The 17,305-nt window shown below is 37.4% G+C and overlaps 1 protein-coding gene across 1 annotated transcript in view; it reads right to left on the bottom strand.

Annotated features, from left to right (window-relative positions):
* The window catches only part of Cdc37 (cell division cycle protein 37), a 301,191-nt gene that overhangs the window by 15,861 nt on the left and 268,025 nt on the right, over nucleotides 1–17,305 (bottom strand). The window contains exon 9 of the mRNA XM_090389100.1: nucleotides 8,479–8,547. Coding sequence (XP_090245226.1) covers nucleotides 8,479–8,547 — 69 coding nt within the window. The remainder of the gene's footprint in view (nucleotides 1–8,478; nucleotides 8,548–17,305) is intronic.

Consider the following 17,305-nt stretch of genomic DNA (forward strand, 5'->3'; position numbering starts at 1 on the left):
GTATGTATTGGAACTTAAGAACAAGTTTGAGCTTTTGCAGACTGCTCAGGACCAAGATATCGACGAGGAATATTACAACTTTCTGAAAGTGATAAAGCCCAAGAAACCTATAGGGAAACAGAAATCCAAAGAAGAAAAAATTAGTCAAGAAACACTTGTCGTGATGAACCAAAGACGACAAATGAAGAGCAAGAAAAACACTGACAGAGAGAAAATTGAGTATACTGAGTTATGCAAAGCCATTAGAAAGAGACTCAGAGAGGACATAAGAAGATTTAACACAAGAAAAGTAGAACAAGCATTAAGGGAAAACAAAGGATTTAAATCAGCAGCCATGAGCATTAATATAGGAAGACAAATGATACTGAAACTGAAGAATAGCGATGGTGTACTTATAAACAGCAGAGAAGGCATAATTCAAATAGCGAAGACTACTATAGAGAATTATACAAGGAGCGAGGGAATGATACCAGCAGTGGGGAAGATGGATTGCAAAGTAGCAACACATACGACATACCCGATATTCTTCCCGATGAGGTAGAACATGCATTGAAGAAAATGAAGAATCGGAAAGCCCCGGGGGAAGATGAAGTTACTGTAGAGTTGTTAAAATTGGGAGGGAGAGACATAACACAAAAACTGGCAAGGCTCTTCACAAAGTGCATTAGAAAAGGTGTGATGCCTAAGCAGTGGAATAATGCAATCATAGTTTTGCTGCATAAGAAAGGAGATAAATCAGAAATTGGAAATTATAGACCAATTAGCTTGTTATCCCATATCTACAAGTTGTTCACAAGGGTCATTACTAACAGATTAGAAAGAATACTTGATGAGAATCAACCGAAAGAGCAAGCTGGGTTTAGGACAGGATTCTCAACTATGGATCACCTTCACGTAATATCACAGCTAATGGAGAAAGCAAATGAATATAAAACACCATTATGCCTAGCATTTGTGGATTATGAAAAGGCATTTGACTCCATACAGCATAAGGCAATGTTTCAGGCACTGGAAAGACAAGGCATAGATACTCCATATATTATGATTTTGAATAAAATATATGAGAGTGCTACATCCTTTATTAGACTAGACAAAGACAGTAGGAAATTTAAAATCGAGAAAGGAGTTCAACAAGGAGACACAATATCTCCGAAGCTGTTTACTGCTGCCCTTGAGAAAGCTTTCAGAAGATTAGACGGGTCGCAGAAAACAGTCAATGTGAACGGAGAGTACCTAAACCATTTACGATTTGCAGATGACATTGTGGTCATAAGCCACGATCCCAAAGAATTAGAGGAAAATCTTAATCAGTTATGCACAGTTAGTAAGGATTTTGGACTAAAGATGAATATGGCTAAAACAAAAGTAATGATGAACAAGTATGCCACGGAAAGGGAAATAATGATTGAAGGAGCAGTAATTGAAAAGGTGGAGTCATATACTTATCTGGGACAAGTTATTAGCTGTAATAATGATAAATGGCTGGAAGTCAAGAGAAGAATAAATTTTGGATGGATAGCATTCAGGAAATATAGTCACATACTGAAGAGCAATATCCCAGTTTGTCTGAAACGTAAAATAATGAATCAATGTATACTCCCCACCATGACTTATGGAAGTGAAACTTGGGCACTCACCAAAAGAATGGAAGAGAAGCTAAGAACTGCACAGCGAAGAATGGAACGAATTATATTGGGAATCAGACTGTTAGATAAGAAGAGAAACACATGGATTAGGCAGCAAACTCAAGTAAAGGACATTCTTATCAAAACTAAAGAACTAAAATGGTCTTGGGCAGGACACATAGCTCGAAGACATGATGACAGATGGACTAAGAAAATAACAGAATGGTACCCAAGAGGAGCTAGAAGAAAACCTGGAAGACAAAGGCGGAGATGGATAGATGAAATTCATGAGTTTTTGAGTAGTAAATGGATGGCCAGTGCTCAAAACAGAAGGAACTGGAAAGTTGCTGGAGAGGCCTTCATCCTGCAGTGGATTGAAAATGGCTGATGATGACCTTCATCAATATCACTGATAAATATACAAAACAACAGTGGGCCTAACACAGAACCCTATGGGACTCCACTAATACCTTAATACCATTCTGCTCCAATTTGTACAGCAGTCTTCCATGCGCAACAGTGTCAAATGCTTTCCTGAAATACAAGTATATGATATCAAAATTATTTTTTGCATCCAGTTCCTTTGTAACCAGATCATAGTATCCAATCAAATTTGTTACACAAGACTGTCCCTTAACAAACCCATGCTATGTCTGAATTATTGCTGAAGTCTTGTCTAGATGATCCTGAAATGCATCTTTAACCTGCAACTCCATTATTTTACCCAGAACAGAAGTTAAACTACTGGTCTGTATTTACTCGTGTCACCCTTTTATCACCTCTATGAATTAGTAATACATTTCCACAGTTGTCTACAGAATACAGTCAGTCTTCGTATAACACATGTTTACGCTACACGAATTCGATCATACACTATTTATAAATAGGGGAACGATATCTTATATAACATGAACCGAATTCGCTTTTGTGTTTACAAGAAATGGCAGTCGAACGCAGAATCACCCCAACTGAATGCAACACGAAGAGAATGAAGAGAAGATTCTGAAAATGTATTTATGTTTTTTATATCAGTGAAGGGGAAACACATTTCACCATAATAAGGTAAAAACCTACACAATTCCAGCTATCGGTATTATGGCAAATGCAATTAGATAGTGTTTACTACCAGTTTATAACAGATTCCACTAGCAGAAACGCAACTGGAAATTGTTTTTATTGTTTTATGGCAGTAATGTAATGTGCTTTAGTAAAATGTGAGGTGTTAATAGTGTATCTCTACCTTTATGGTGTTGTTTATTCAGTTGCTACACGCGCACAGCTTTGTTTATGTGTATCAAGCGTGCCTCCTCATTTTGTAATTGTGCTTTATTTCCTAAAAATGAGTAAAATACTTAAAAGGTGCGAAAAGGAAGCGTCCTGGTGAAGACACTGCAGATTCAGAGAGAAAAAGAAAAGCAATATCGATAAACAGAGGTGGACTGGATCAAAAATTCTTACCCGGGAAAATTTATAGTAGCCTCATACTATGGTTTATGGCCAAAATCACACCGGTCTCCATCCCACTGGGGTTTCCCCGGTAAGGCTTATGGCCAGTCTACCTCTGTCGATAGAGAAAAAATATGAAATTGTGAAATGCTTTGAGCGAAATGAAAGACTATGTGATATTGCACGTGCTACAGACCTAAATGGGGCAACACCAAGAATTACAAAGAATGCAGAGAAAATAAAAACAACTTTTATAGCAGGAACAACACAAAGAATTGGAGGAGATGGAACGGCTATCATCTGTTTGGATAGAAAATCAAACAAAAAACAAGTTTGCTTACGATAGAAGCAAAAGCATTAGTAATAGTCGTAATAAAATACTTAAGTAATTTATTGTGTTTGCTAATGTTTTTGTTACAAATGTGTGTTCAATCTTGGGTGGTCGGCACCTAACCCTATTTTTTCCATAGGGCCTGTTGTTTATATTGCACGATTTTGTATTGCATGAGGGTTTCTAGAAACACAACTATCGTGCTATACGAGGACTGACTGTATAAGCTGCCAAGAGGAGATGTCTTAGAAATTACTGTCAAACCAGATGGAACCCCAACTCTGTGTTGGGCGGACTCTGTAAATAACATCCTAGACAGTATTATTCAGAATGAAACTGGGGATCATTCACCAACCCAGCTAGACCTTATAAATGAAAACACTGAATATGACAATGCCAATATTGAACCTCTGTTTACTATACAAGAGTTAGAAATAGCACTATCTAAAACCAAAAACAATAAATACCCAGGTTTTAACCTCTTGGCGGAGATTATCAAAAAATTAGCAGAAATAGCACCAGACAAATTAATACCTGTATGACAGAAAGTATATTCCCAACAATATGGAAAAAAGATGTGTTACAATTAATTCTCAAAAACCCTGAGAATCTCCTACTGATCCCAAATCATATAGACCAATAACCCTACTCCCTGTACTAGGGAAAATATATAAAAGACTAATATTTGGCAGATTAGCTCAATACTACACAGAAGCAGGTTAACATTCCACCCATCAGTACGGTTTTAAGCAGGGCACCCCTATGGAGGATGCCATGCAGAAATATATGCTGGCAATCTCTATTGATTTTGCTGGGTCATTTGACTCACTCTGGTGGCACAGTGTCCTTAGGAGACTGCCAGGCAAATGCCCCACAAAACCTATATAAAGTAAAAACGGCTACCTTATAGACAAAAGTGTCTCAGTGCACACAAGGTTCCAGTAATTGACACTCAATGTGAATAAAGGCTGCCTGCAGGGTTCAATCCTTGGCCATTTCTTCTGGATCCTGTGGAAAGCATAGCCTTTGTAGATGACATGATTTTCCTTGTAACATGCAAGTGGTAGAGCAAAGATCAAATGCCGCTCTCTTACAGCTATAAGAGTGGGCACAAATGGACATGCTCAAAATATCACCCAAATAAAAATCAATTTGGAGATAAGAAAACGTCCACAAATCAAAATTAACACAACTACTATAAAAATGGTAACAGAACTAAAATATCTTGGAGTGGTCACAGTTCAAAATTAACTTTTTATCCCCATTTGACCTACTTGGTGAAGAAAGAGAAATTATGCAGGTATGATTGCCAGGATCAGTTCATCAGACTGGCGATTCAAAAGAAAGACCCTGGAAATCATATACCGTGCAATGTTCCTACCTGTTATCACGTATGGAAGAAACAGTAAAAGTAAGAAACAGGAATAAATCAGAATCAATACAAAGGACAATACTTCTCAACATTACCAGAGCATGTTGCACACTCACACTACAGTTGCTGGCCAGAGCTCTCCCACTTTACCTGGAAGTAGCCAAAAGAGGCTTTTATTATAGACCTAAAAAAGGACATACTCACAGAATTTCTGGGGATAGCACTTGATACAGCCAACATCTTCAATGCTCAAAGAAAGAAAAAAAAGCCACAAAGCTCCATGAGCTACGGCAAACAAAATGGGAGCAGGAAACCAGAATTCTAGGTATCAAAAGGTTACTGTTATAGGTGTTACTAGTTATCAAAAGGTTACTGTTATAAAGGTTACTACCTTTATATTGACAGGTCACAGCTCCCTAAAGACAAAATTAACCTCCTTGTGACTGACTGATGACCCAAACTGCACCTGTGGCAATAATGAAGACTGGGCACACATTCTATATGAATGTATAATTTGTGACATCCCCAGAAGACAGCTAATAGCATAGACTGGCCCCCTTCCCAGGGGAGAAGAGCATCTGTTCATCATAGAAGAGGAAAATTATAAAGCCTTTACGACCTTCACACAGAAAGTATTCAAAATGCGCAGAACTATTATATAATGGCAATTCGGCCCCCAGCAATTAAAGAATAATCAATAGTTAAAATTGCCACCTCCCACGATGACTTAAAAACTGTCAGGACATCAGTATTCCCTGCCCTGACATGACAAAATCGGATTGACCTGGGTACCCCTCAGGGCTACCTGCCATGTGTAGGAACCTCGGGCCCCACACCAAATAAGTAGCCACCTAGGGGAGGGAGATGTACAGGCAGCCAGGGGATGCAATGTAGAATGAAAGACAAAATGAATAGGCTGGGCACTGACTCAAAGAGCGAATTAGAAATTTGCATAAAGATAATAAATAAATGACCCAGCATGAGGGAATGAGTGTTATGGTGAATGGGAATGAGCGAAAGAGTAAATATAATTGGCTGAAAGAATACAAAGTTAATAACAACTTACATTACTTTATGTATACTAACAACACAAACACTATTGCTGCATTCTCCCCTGGTCTGCAAAAAACTTGCAGCTACGCCTGCAAAACAACTGAAGAGTAATAGTAAGTTGAGGTGCAGTGCAGAAAGCAATAGTTGAACGAATGAAATGAAAGGCAGAAGAATGAATCAGCGTGCGAGAAAAAAAACACAAACCATAAATGTTACAGTTAAATACACACTAACCCTTGTTTTAATCTCTTATATTCATTCTTATTTAGCTTAATTATTAAGCATTAGTATTTAAATTTACATTACACACCATTGCATCCCCCCTGGTGTGTGAGAAAAAAGATGAGTGGGGGAAAAAAATTATTATGAATTATAAGAAAAAAGAATGTAAGTAGAGTGAGAATGCAGATTATGACTGAAATAAATGTCTTAAATGGGGGAGAAGAAGATTCCTCCCCTTTGCCTGATGGATTCTGCACTGCCAGCTAACATATCCCACCCCTGGAGCAGGATGGGCAGGACCTTCCTACCAGATTCGACACTACAGGACCTGACAATCATTACCAACGAAGACATACTACAGCTTTGCTGCCAACACAACTTTTGACGATCTGAACTGGGTACTCAAACCGACCCATCCCCGGGGAGGAAGGAGACTGGTCTCTGTCTCCTCCCTTCCCCCCCATATTTCACCTGCTGGGGCTTGTCCACACTGATCTCTTTGGGGATGCCTACTCTATGGTCCCACCTTCTACCTGTTTCCTCCCAGTCTCCAGTCCCCCCCACTCCAACTAGGAGATTCCATTCTGTGTCCTGATGTTGAGGCCTATCTTGGTACTACTGGAGGCCAGATCACCTGAATACAGGTGGTGTTTTCTGGGAAGCAGGTCAAAATAAATGAGGCATATGCAGGATGTCTGGTTCCCCTCTGCTTTATTTCAATGGATATACCATGCTGTAGCTAGCATATTTTTAATACCGGAGGGCTGTGGGGTTTCATCCAAGGTATAAATATTCTGTCCCTTGTTTGCATAGCAGATAACTTATAGATTATATTAGTCTGTCAGATTAGCATTGACATTCTGTTTGAATGTGATTTCAATTAAATTTGTACCCTGGCCCTATTATAAAGATTGGATGCATAAATATCTTGAGAGAGATCTATGAGACTTAATATATGCTGGATTCTACTGACGATCTGCACATAAGTCGGCATCTGAGACTGTGGATTAGCAAAGGATCTCTCTCTCTCTCTTTAAACTGAAGTTGTCTAGTTAGTAGTTGGGGAGACTCAGAGAGGTGGCAAGCTCTGCTTGCACTCCGATTTGGTGAATTTCAGTGGTAAGTACTGTTTCAGGAAGGTAGTTGGATATATTTGCAGGTACACCCTTCTGCTTGGCCATATACAATTCAGAAATTTTTAGGCTATTTTATAGTTGAGATTTAACACCCCTTTTGTGTTGCTCCACCCTGCACATATTCCAACAATTTCATATCCTTCTTAAAATGAGGTTTCCAGATGTTGCCTAACCATTGCCTTATATAGATAATTACCTTTGTCCCTGTTCTAAAAGTTCCTGTATAACATTCACAGAATGCTATGAGCTGTTCAAGCAGCCTGTTTGCACTGCCAGGGAACTTCACATTGGACTTTACAATCAGCCCAGGGCCTTTCTTTTTATAAACTGATGACGCCTAAATGTAGTACATTTGCATTTAGAAAAGTTAAACTTTAAGTGCCTAGTTTATTTATATCTTAAAGTGATATATCCTGATTACTCTCAATTAACCACAGTGCCCACCTTTGTATCATTAGCAAACTTACATATCTAACTTGAAATGCTATATCAATATCACTAATAAATATTAAAAACAGTAAGGGAGCCAACACCAGTAAGTATGGTTCCTCAGTCTATTATTTTATGAAGAGCAGTGGCTATTTATAACTACTCTGTTTCCTACCACTTAACCATTTCTCACGCGTTGAATGATACAGTAATAAAGACTTCAACGAAATCTTAAGTATATGATGTCCATCTTAATCTGCATCATTTCCTTCATGACAACCTTGTAGTAGATAATAAAATTTGTCAGGTATGAACTACTTTTAATATATCCATGCTGCAACTGCCTTGTAACTCTTCCTATAAGGCTGGTCTTGTCCTACTTCATTAACTATTAACTCCAGTTCTGTATAATATTCTCCAGTATAATCCTGGGACAGTTCTAGTTAGCTATTTCACCATTTGAACCAGCCCTGTGAATGGAAGGTACATTTGCACATCTCGTTATTATAGAAAAAGGTTTAACTACCTCTTTTGCAGCTTCTTTTAATATAATTGGTTAACTGGCTCTTCAGCAGTTGAAATTTTATATTCCTAAAAGCCCACAGTACTACTTCTTATCCATATATTAACTTACATATTCATAAGTGCTTGATAATTAAGCAAGAAATCTTAGAAGGTATTTTTACACTTCTAATGTAACAAACTTCTAATCTTATATTCAATCTTGCTAGCTTTAAAATGTCTCAACCATTTTTAATATTTTTTTAATTTAAAAACACACACACAATTTAAAATCTGTATACATCCTGTAAATGTGCAAATTAATATCTTTCAAAAAGGAAAAAGGAGGCAAAATTACTGTACCTCGGGAAGATTTTCAAATACTTCCACAGGATCCAGTCCTCCAGGTCCCAGTCGTTTGTTCTTTTCTTCCTAAAGTTTTAAATGAACATTATTCTTCAAATAGCAACAAAAGACAATAATAATATTAAAGGTCTAATTTCAAATGGTCAAATTTATTTGACCTTTTGAAATTAGACCTTTAATATTAATAGTAATGCTGAAATATCAAATTCATACACAAGTATTCATAGAAAGAGTTCAGAAATAATCAATGGTAAATTTAAAAAAAAATACATCTAAAAGTAGAATACAAATATAAGCAGTACATTTCTTATTTCTGTTTAGTTTTGACAAGAAAGCCTTTTCATAAGTTGCACTTGAATGTGCAGAAAACTAAACTGTCGGTAATAATTTTTGGCACAAAACCTAGCATTACCACAAATAGTTCTGTGTATATATTAATGGTATCGTTGAAGGTATATCAGGCTTATTTTCCAGGTTTGCAGGTGATACAAAGGTTGACAGGGTTGTTAATAATAGTAAAGACAGTATGCTACTGCAACAGGATCTAGAAAAGTTAGGTTAGATGGGCTGAGAAGTGGCATATTGACAAATGCAAATTACTGCATATGGGTAGCAGTAGCCCAAGAGAAATATACCAACTGTGTGGTACTATGGTAGGTGGAGAATGAAAAAGACCTGGGGATAATTGTGCATTTGCATATGAAGTTCTCCGAGCAGTGCAGACAGGCTGCCAGAGTAGGTCATGGAGTGTTGTCAATGATATAATCTTGCTAGCAGAGACAAGGAGTGATTATACCTTTGTATAAGGCAATGGTCAGTACTGCACACAGCTCTGGAGGCCTCATTTTAGGAAGGATGTAGAGTTGCTAGAATGAGTACAGAGAAAGGCAACAAGATTGGTGAGAGGAACAAAGGGGTTCTCTTAATAGGAGAGGCTTAAATCCTTGTCAGCTGCAGCATCTGGAGACTAGGCACCTGCGAGGTGATCTGATTGAGGTGTACAAGGCCTTGAATGTTTAGCAGGCTCGATGCTGATGGGATATAAAATCAAATTGAGGAAAGACAGTTGTAGAATAGATGTGCAGAAGTTTGCCTTTACCCAGTGGGTAGCTGATTGCTAGATCAGACTTCCATCTGTTGTTGTGGAAGTTGATAGCTTAAATAAATTTAAGGCTGAAATAGACAAACATTTGGAGTGACCCAATGGGAAGTGTTTTTTTTTTTTTTTTTTTGGCTGATGCTGTTTAAGCTTGCTTTCTTGCATCATATGCATCAACTAATGCTAATTTGAATTGGTAACTAATACAATTTACATTATAAAAATGATCTTTTAGAGAAATAAATAGATTAGTTATATAGTGAAAATTTCAACTTCTAAGGTCTTGATAAATAACTAAAAAACTGTGTTATTGGGTTCACATTACGATATTTTCATGATAAGATGGTGTCTCTGGAATGGATTAATATTGTAAAGTGAGGTACAGTGTATTGTATAGCTATGCTCGTGGTTTGAAATGCGGTGTTTATGAATGTTTAACGTTAATTTTTTTGCAATTAACGTTCATGTTTTCGATTTTGTTGATTATTGAAACTTGGGGGGAAAAAACTCGTAAAGCTGGAACTGCATGTATATTACAATTTAGTGTTGTACAGTTTGTAATTTGTTGCAATTTTTAATTATAACTATAATTATGAAACTAGATCTAGAGAATACTGCAACTCAGTACTGCATGATTATTCAAAAACTACTGAAGGTAATTCTTCTGTGAGTCTTTTGTTGTACCAAATGTGGCATGTACTTGAAGCCATTTCTAGAATGTCAAAACATTGCCAAAGGTGATTCCATTGTGTGTCCTAGATGCAAGGAAATTAAGCAAAAAACATGAATTTTATTGAGATTGAATTCCCTGCAGCCAGGTGCATGTTGGTACAGGTGAAACCTGTTATAAAGTGATGCTCAAGGTCCAAAAGAATCACGTCACAATATAAGTGGGATCACATTACAAAATCTGTCTGTTAGTATTATACCATGATATCTTAGTATAATCAGCTCCCTGGAGCTGATTATACTAAGATATCATGGTATAATACTAACAGAGACAGATTTTGATATCTTAGATACTAAGATATCTTAGTATAATCAGCTCCCTGGAGCTGATTATACTAAGTATCACTGATCACGTTAAAATGAAAATATCACCATGTATGTATTCACAAGGAATCCAAAATGTTGATCTACAATGACTAAAAATGCATTTCAACTGACAAAAAATGGAGCCATGCTTGCATCGCATTATAAGCAGAATCACGTTCTAACAGATTTCAGATGTACTAATGAAAATAAACATAGATAAAGGCGGTCTTAGTTTGCTGTTTCAAAAACTGTCAGCTTTTGTGAGAGCATACACTACTGGCAACTGGAAACGTTCTGGAGAAACAGCTGCTGTAAACAATATACATAAAGAGATTATGGCCAGGCCTGGCATAACGCAAGTTCGATTAATGTGTTTTTCAGTTACCGCATGAAAAAATTATACTACTTTTCAATTTACATGATGCAAATTTCCAGTTAATGCAATCTTTTTTTTTTTTATGTGATAGTTGAAAAAGATTTGAATCGTGCATTAAGCTTACCGCATGTCGTAGTAGTAGTAGTAGTAACAGCAGCATGTGATGCAAGAAAGCAAGTGTATGAGCTTATATAGCATCAGCCAAAAAAAAAAAAAAAATCACACCATTCCCTCCAAATGCCTGTCCAGTTCCTCCTTAAATTTATTCAACCTATCAACTTCCACAACGACAGATGGAAGTTTGTTCCAGCAATTAACCACCCACTGGCTAAAGGCAAATTTCCGCACATCTATTCTACATCTGTCCTTTCTTGATTTGAATTTATGCCCCCTTAAGTTCGTAATCTGAACAAGTGGAAGGATCCCATCAGAATTCAGCGTGCTCAACCCATTCAAGGCCTTATAGACCTCAATCAGATCACTGCGCAGGTGCTTAGTCTCCAGCCACTGCAATTTGCAGAACTTAAGCTTCTCCTGGTAAGAGGATCCCCTCACCAATCTTGTTGCCCTTCTCTGTACATGCTCAAGCAAATCTACATCCTTCCTAAAATGAGGCCTCCAGACCAGTACGCAGTACTCAAGGCGTGGCCTCACCATTGCCTTATACAGAGGGACAATCACCTCCTTTTCCCTGCTAGCAAAATTCCTATATATCATTGACAAAACCCCATGACCTGACCTGGCAGCCTGTCTGCATTGCTCAGAAAACTTCATATCTGACTGCACAATTACTCCCAGGTCTTTTTCATTTTCTACCACCTTAAGTGTAGTACCACACAGTTGGTACATTTCTCTGGGCTTACTTCTACCCATATGCAGTACTTTGCATTTGTCAAGGTTAAACTTCAGTTGCCACTTCTTAGCCCATCTGCACAAATTATCTAGATCCTGTTGCATTAGCACACTACCATTACTGTCATTAACAACCCTGCCAACCTTTGTATCACCTGCAAACTTCGACATTAAGCCTGATATACCTTCATCAATATCATTGATAAATAAACAAAACAACAGTGGACCCAACACCGAACCCTGTGGGACTCCACTAATAACATTAGTCCACGAAGAGCAGCACCCATTGATTACCATCCTCTGTCTACTCCCACTTAACCATTCTGCTCCAATTTGTACAATAGTCTTCCATGCGCAACAGTGTTAAAAGCTTTCCCGAAATCCAAATATATGATATAAAATTATTTTTTGCATCCAGTTCCTTTGTAACCAAATCATAGTATCCAATCAAATTTGTTAGACAAGTCTTTCCCTTAACAAACCCATGCTGTGTCTGAATTATTGCTGCAGTCTTGTCTAGATGATCCTGCAATGCATCTTTAACCAGTGACTCCATTATTTTATCCGGAACAGAAGTTAAACTAACTGCTCTGTAATTAATCATAGTAGTAGTAGTGGCATGTGATGCAAGAAAGCAAGTGTATGAGCTTATGCAGCATCAGCCAAAAAAAAAAAAAAAAAAAAATCACACCATTCCCTCCAAATGCCTCTCCAGTTCCTCCTTAAATTTATTCAACCTATCAACTACAACGAGAGATGGAAGTTTGTTCCAGCAATTAACCAATCACTGGCTAAAGGCAAATTTCCGCACGTCTATCCTACATCTGTCTTTTCTTAATTTGAATTTATACCCCCTTAGGTTCGTAATCTGAACAAGTGAAAGGATCCCATCACAATTCAGCGTGCTCAACCCATTCAAGGCCTTATAGACCTCAATCAGATCACCGTGCAGGTGCCTAGTCTCCAGCCACTGCAATTTGCAGAACTTAAGCCTCTCTTGGTAAGAGGATCCCTTCTCTGTACACGTTCAAGTAAATCTACATCCTTCCTAAAATGAGGCCTCCAGACCTGAACACAGTACTCAAGGCGTGGCCTGACCTGACCATTGCCTTATACAGAGAGACAATCACCTCCTCCTCCCTGCTAGCAAAATTCCTATATATCATTGACAAAACCCCATGACCTGCCCTGGCAGCCTGTTTGCATTGCTCAGAAAACTTCATATCTGACTCCACAATTACTCCCAGGTCTTTTTTAATTTCTACCACCTTAAGCATAGTACCACACAGTTGGTACGTTTCTCTGGGGTTACTTCTACCCAGATGCAGTACTTTGCATTTGTCAAGGTTAAACTTCAGTTGCCACTTCTTAGCCCAGCTGCCCAAATTATCTAGATCCTGTTGCAGTAGCACACTGCCATTACTGTCATTAACAACCCTGCCAACCTTTGTATCATCTGCAAACTTCAACATTAAGCCTGATATACCTTCATCAATATCACTGATAAATATACAAAACAACAGTGGACCCTGTGGGACTCCACTAATAACATTAGTCCACGAAGAGCAGCACCCATTGATTAACCACCCTCTGTCTTCTCCCACTTAACCATCCTTTTATCCATTGTAGCAACTTACCCTTAATACCATTCTGCTCCAATTTGTACAATAGTCTTCCATGCGCAACATTGTCAAAAGCTTTCCTGAAATCCAAATATATGATATCAAAATTATTTTTTGCATCCAGTTCCTTTGTAACCACATCATAATATCCTATCAAATTTGTCAGACAAGACTTTCCCTTAACAAACCCATGCTGTGTCTAAATTATTGCTGCAGTCTTATCTAGATGATCCTGCAATGCATCTTTAACCAGTGACTCCATTATTTTACCCGAAACAGAAGTTAAACTAACTGGTCTGTAATTACTCGTGTCCCCCTTCGATCCCCTTTTGTGAATTGCGGATACATTTGCACATCTCCAGTCAGTGGGAACCTCCCCTAAGTCCAAGGATGCTCTCATAATTATGGCTAAGGGTTTGCTTAGTTGCTTTGCCGCCTCCTTTAATATAACTGGATAGATCCCATCCACCCCAGGTGCTTTTCTTAAGTTCAACTTCAACAATTTTTCGTCCACTTTGCTCTCAGTTATTACAAAATCATTAACTATCCTCCTACAATTTGATAACCTTCTGCCATTTTCAAACCTTAATAATTCCTCATGTGTGAATGTAGATGCAAAATACTCATTCAGTTTGTTTGCTATCTGAGCAGGATCATCAACAGTCGAACCATCGATGTCAAGTGGACCAATCAGATATATCCCCTTCCTTTTAGAGTTTATATAAGTAAAGAAATCCTTGCTATTTTTCTTAGCACCTTTTGCCAAGGATTTCTCGTTATCTGCCTTCACCTTCCTAACGTCCTTTGTGACCTGATTACAGACTACTTATATCTGCCAAAGGCTTCTGAGTCGCTTGATAATTTATATGCATCCCATGCATTTTTCTTCTCTGTTACAAGTCTCATTAGTTCATTAGATAACCATTTAGGCCTAAACCTTGAACAATTTCTTAATAGGTATGAAACTTTCAGTAGCATCCACGATTAATTCCTTGAATGCTTCCCACTTAGAATTTACTGTTGGTAACATCGTCAGTTGATCCCACTGTACAGAATTTAAAAACTTTCTGAGACCACTGGGCAATAGACAAACATTTGCCTGCTACCTGCCTCAGTGTTCCATCAACCATCAGAAGAAGACATGTTACTTGTTTGTCTCCCACTAATAAAGTCAATCCAGACTTGCATTTAAAAATTCTAATTTTTAAATGAGCCAGATTAAAATGTTACCGCGAAGGAGATAACGGTAAAAGAACTACATGAAATCTTTCGTATCACAGAGAACCTCAAACACAAGGTGTTTCTCCACGATATTTATTTCGCCAGGACCAAGAGAAGATTGTAGTCAGCTATAGGAAATTGATTGATGAAAAGAGAAAGTCAACACTGTTTAAACGACTCTGTTCAAATATTTCCGTAACAAATTGTTTCTTCATTGTGTATTTTATGTCAGAGTTTCCCAAACTTTCTCGGTTCATGATGCACCTAGACCAAAAGAAATACCTAACAGTTCCATTTATTAAGTAGTTAGGTTCAAATAACTTAATGAAATGTTGAAACTATGAACTACCTCAAGCTAGTACGCATGGTGTCTGACAGATATTGAATATCACTGTTTCCCCCGAAAATTTAAAATATTTCACGGCGCACAGTTTGGGAACTGCTGTTTTATGCAATAAACATTTAATTCAATAATTATTTTCATTGTCTTTTACATGATATACAGTTAAAAAGTTATTTAAAAGGTATTTTTAAAATTCTTTATGGACATTTCTGAAAGTTAAAGACCAATTATAATTTTTCCTATTAATTATTGTATTCGATTAACGCATTTCCGTTTTGCGCAATACACTCGTGGGACGAATTGATTTCGCTAACTGAGGTCAGGCTCTATTCACGTGTTCACGTACTGATACTAGGAGTGCAATTAATTTGCAAAAATCAATGTTTAAATCAAAAAATAGAGCTGTCAGAAACATAGTGTCATTCTAATATACCGAATGTAGAATTTAAATATGGTAAATAAAATATGTATAGGAAGGACAGATATGAGAGGGATACAGAATCAAGATTAATTTATCCACTAAATAACAATATTGAAGCAACTTGACTCAAAAAGAAACCAATTGTGTCCGAGACAATGAAAAACAAGGAAACAAATGCAACAATATACCTCACCCACACCTGATATTCTAAAATAAAATAAAACAATCTCAACCAAAGCAGGAAGCACCACTTTTATAAGAAACAAACAAAATCAAATAAAGACAGGGAACTCACAAGCAACCCCTCTTCTAGGGTACATCAACTACTGTGAATTTCAAAAAGGATTGTATTTCAGTTGTTGACTGCCATCCGACCAAATGCTAGTGGACATCTCTATATGATCTGAACACAGAAAGAAATAAACAACTGAACTTAAATATGGCCACCACCCTCTACAGAATAATCTGCTTATCTATTACAATGCAAGTTGGTGCATAATGGCTGAAGTACAGTCAGTTCACAAATATCCCCAAGTAAACTTCTTTTTTTTTTTTGCACACTACTGGTGCAGCAATCATGCTACAATCAGCTCCAACAAGCACTTCCCTGAGTATACATTTTTTATAAAATTAAGTGTGTATATGCACTGTATGCATATATCAATACACACACAACTATTTTTGTTAATATCCATGGCTCTGGTACCAGCAATGGCAAAACATCAACACAAACATGATTAAAACAGGCACAATACGCAATTGCACATAATCCAGTTTACCAGTTTACTGATCACCCTTCTTTGAATCCTTTCTTGAAGTCTATAGGTGGATTTCCAGACCCAAATATAAATATTCCATATGTATCATCTTATACAGATAGTTTGTGAAAATGCTTTTAAATGTCAGTCATATGAAATTTACTATGTTTTATCACACCTCCCAAATCTTATGTTTTGAACCACATTTAACAACTCACTCACTCTCTCTCTCTCTCTCTCTCCCCCTCTCTCTCTCTCTCCTGGAAAATCATAGTGACCATGAGTCATTCTTGGGCAACAACAGCTGGTTCTGACAGTTAACTATTTCTTCCTTCCTTCCTTCATTAAAATGGCAAGCAAACTTCAACAGCATCTCTGTACTCTCTCACTAATATCATTAAGACTCATTAGAAACAAAAAGGTACTCATACTGATTCCTGAGAGAATCCACTTGTTACAGTGGTCCATCCAGCAGAATGTCCATTTATGACTACCATATGTCTTCTTTTATCCTACCATTAATCCAAATTTGCTCTAGCTTTCAGATGGATTCATATTATAAGCTTTGATATGAATCATATCTAACATAACTTTTTCCATCACCTTTGTGGATTGGTTAGACATGTGTGCAGTCTGCTTCTCCAATCCAAGGGGATCATCCCAGATCCTTTTGGAGAGAAGTATCCACTCTTCAAGGCAAGAAACAAACTGATCATACTAACTACAAGTCTATCTTAGGCAAACTTTTTTGAATTTTACTAATATCCAATTCATTCTTAGTGCCTCTCGAATGGTATAATAAATATGACATCAAACTTAAAAGATCCACGTTTTTTTTTTTTTTTTGTTTTTTTTAATGTAAACCCCAAACACGAGAGGTATTAGAACCTATAGTACTTAGTACCATGCTTGGGTTGGGTTGGAGGTTGAGAAGACGAAAGAAGATATTTGTTGACATTGGACTTGAGCTTCTGTAGACTGTAATTTTCAGGAAATATGTATGAAGGAAGGTTGTTCCAGAAAACGGCAGTTGAATGAATAAACGAGGAAGATGAAAAGTTGGTTCTGTGAGTTTGGAGTTGGACAGTAAATGGATG

The sequence above is a fragment of the Mastigoproctus giganteus genome, chromosome 14 (assembly GCF_048544385.1).
Source record: "Mastigoproctus giganteus isolate SK-2022 chromosome 14, ASM4854438v1, whole genome shotgun sequence".
NCBI classification, from domain to species: Eukaryota; Metazoa; Arthropoda; class Arachnida; order Uropygi; family Thelyphonidae; genus Mastigoproctus; species Mastigoproctus giganteus.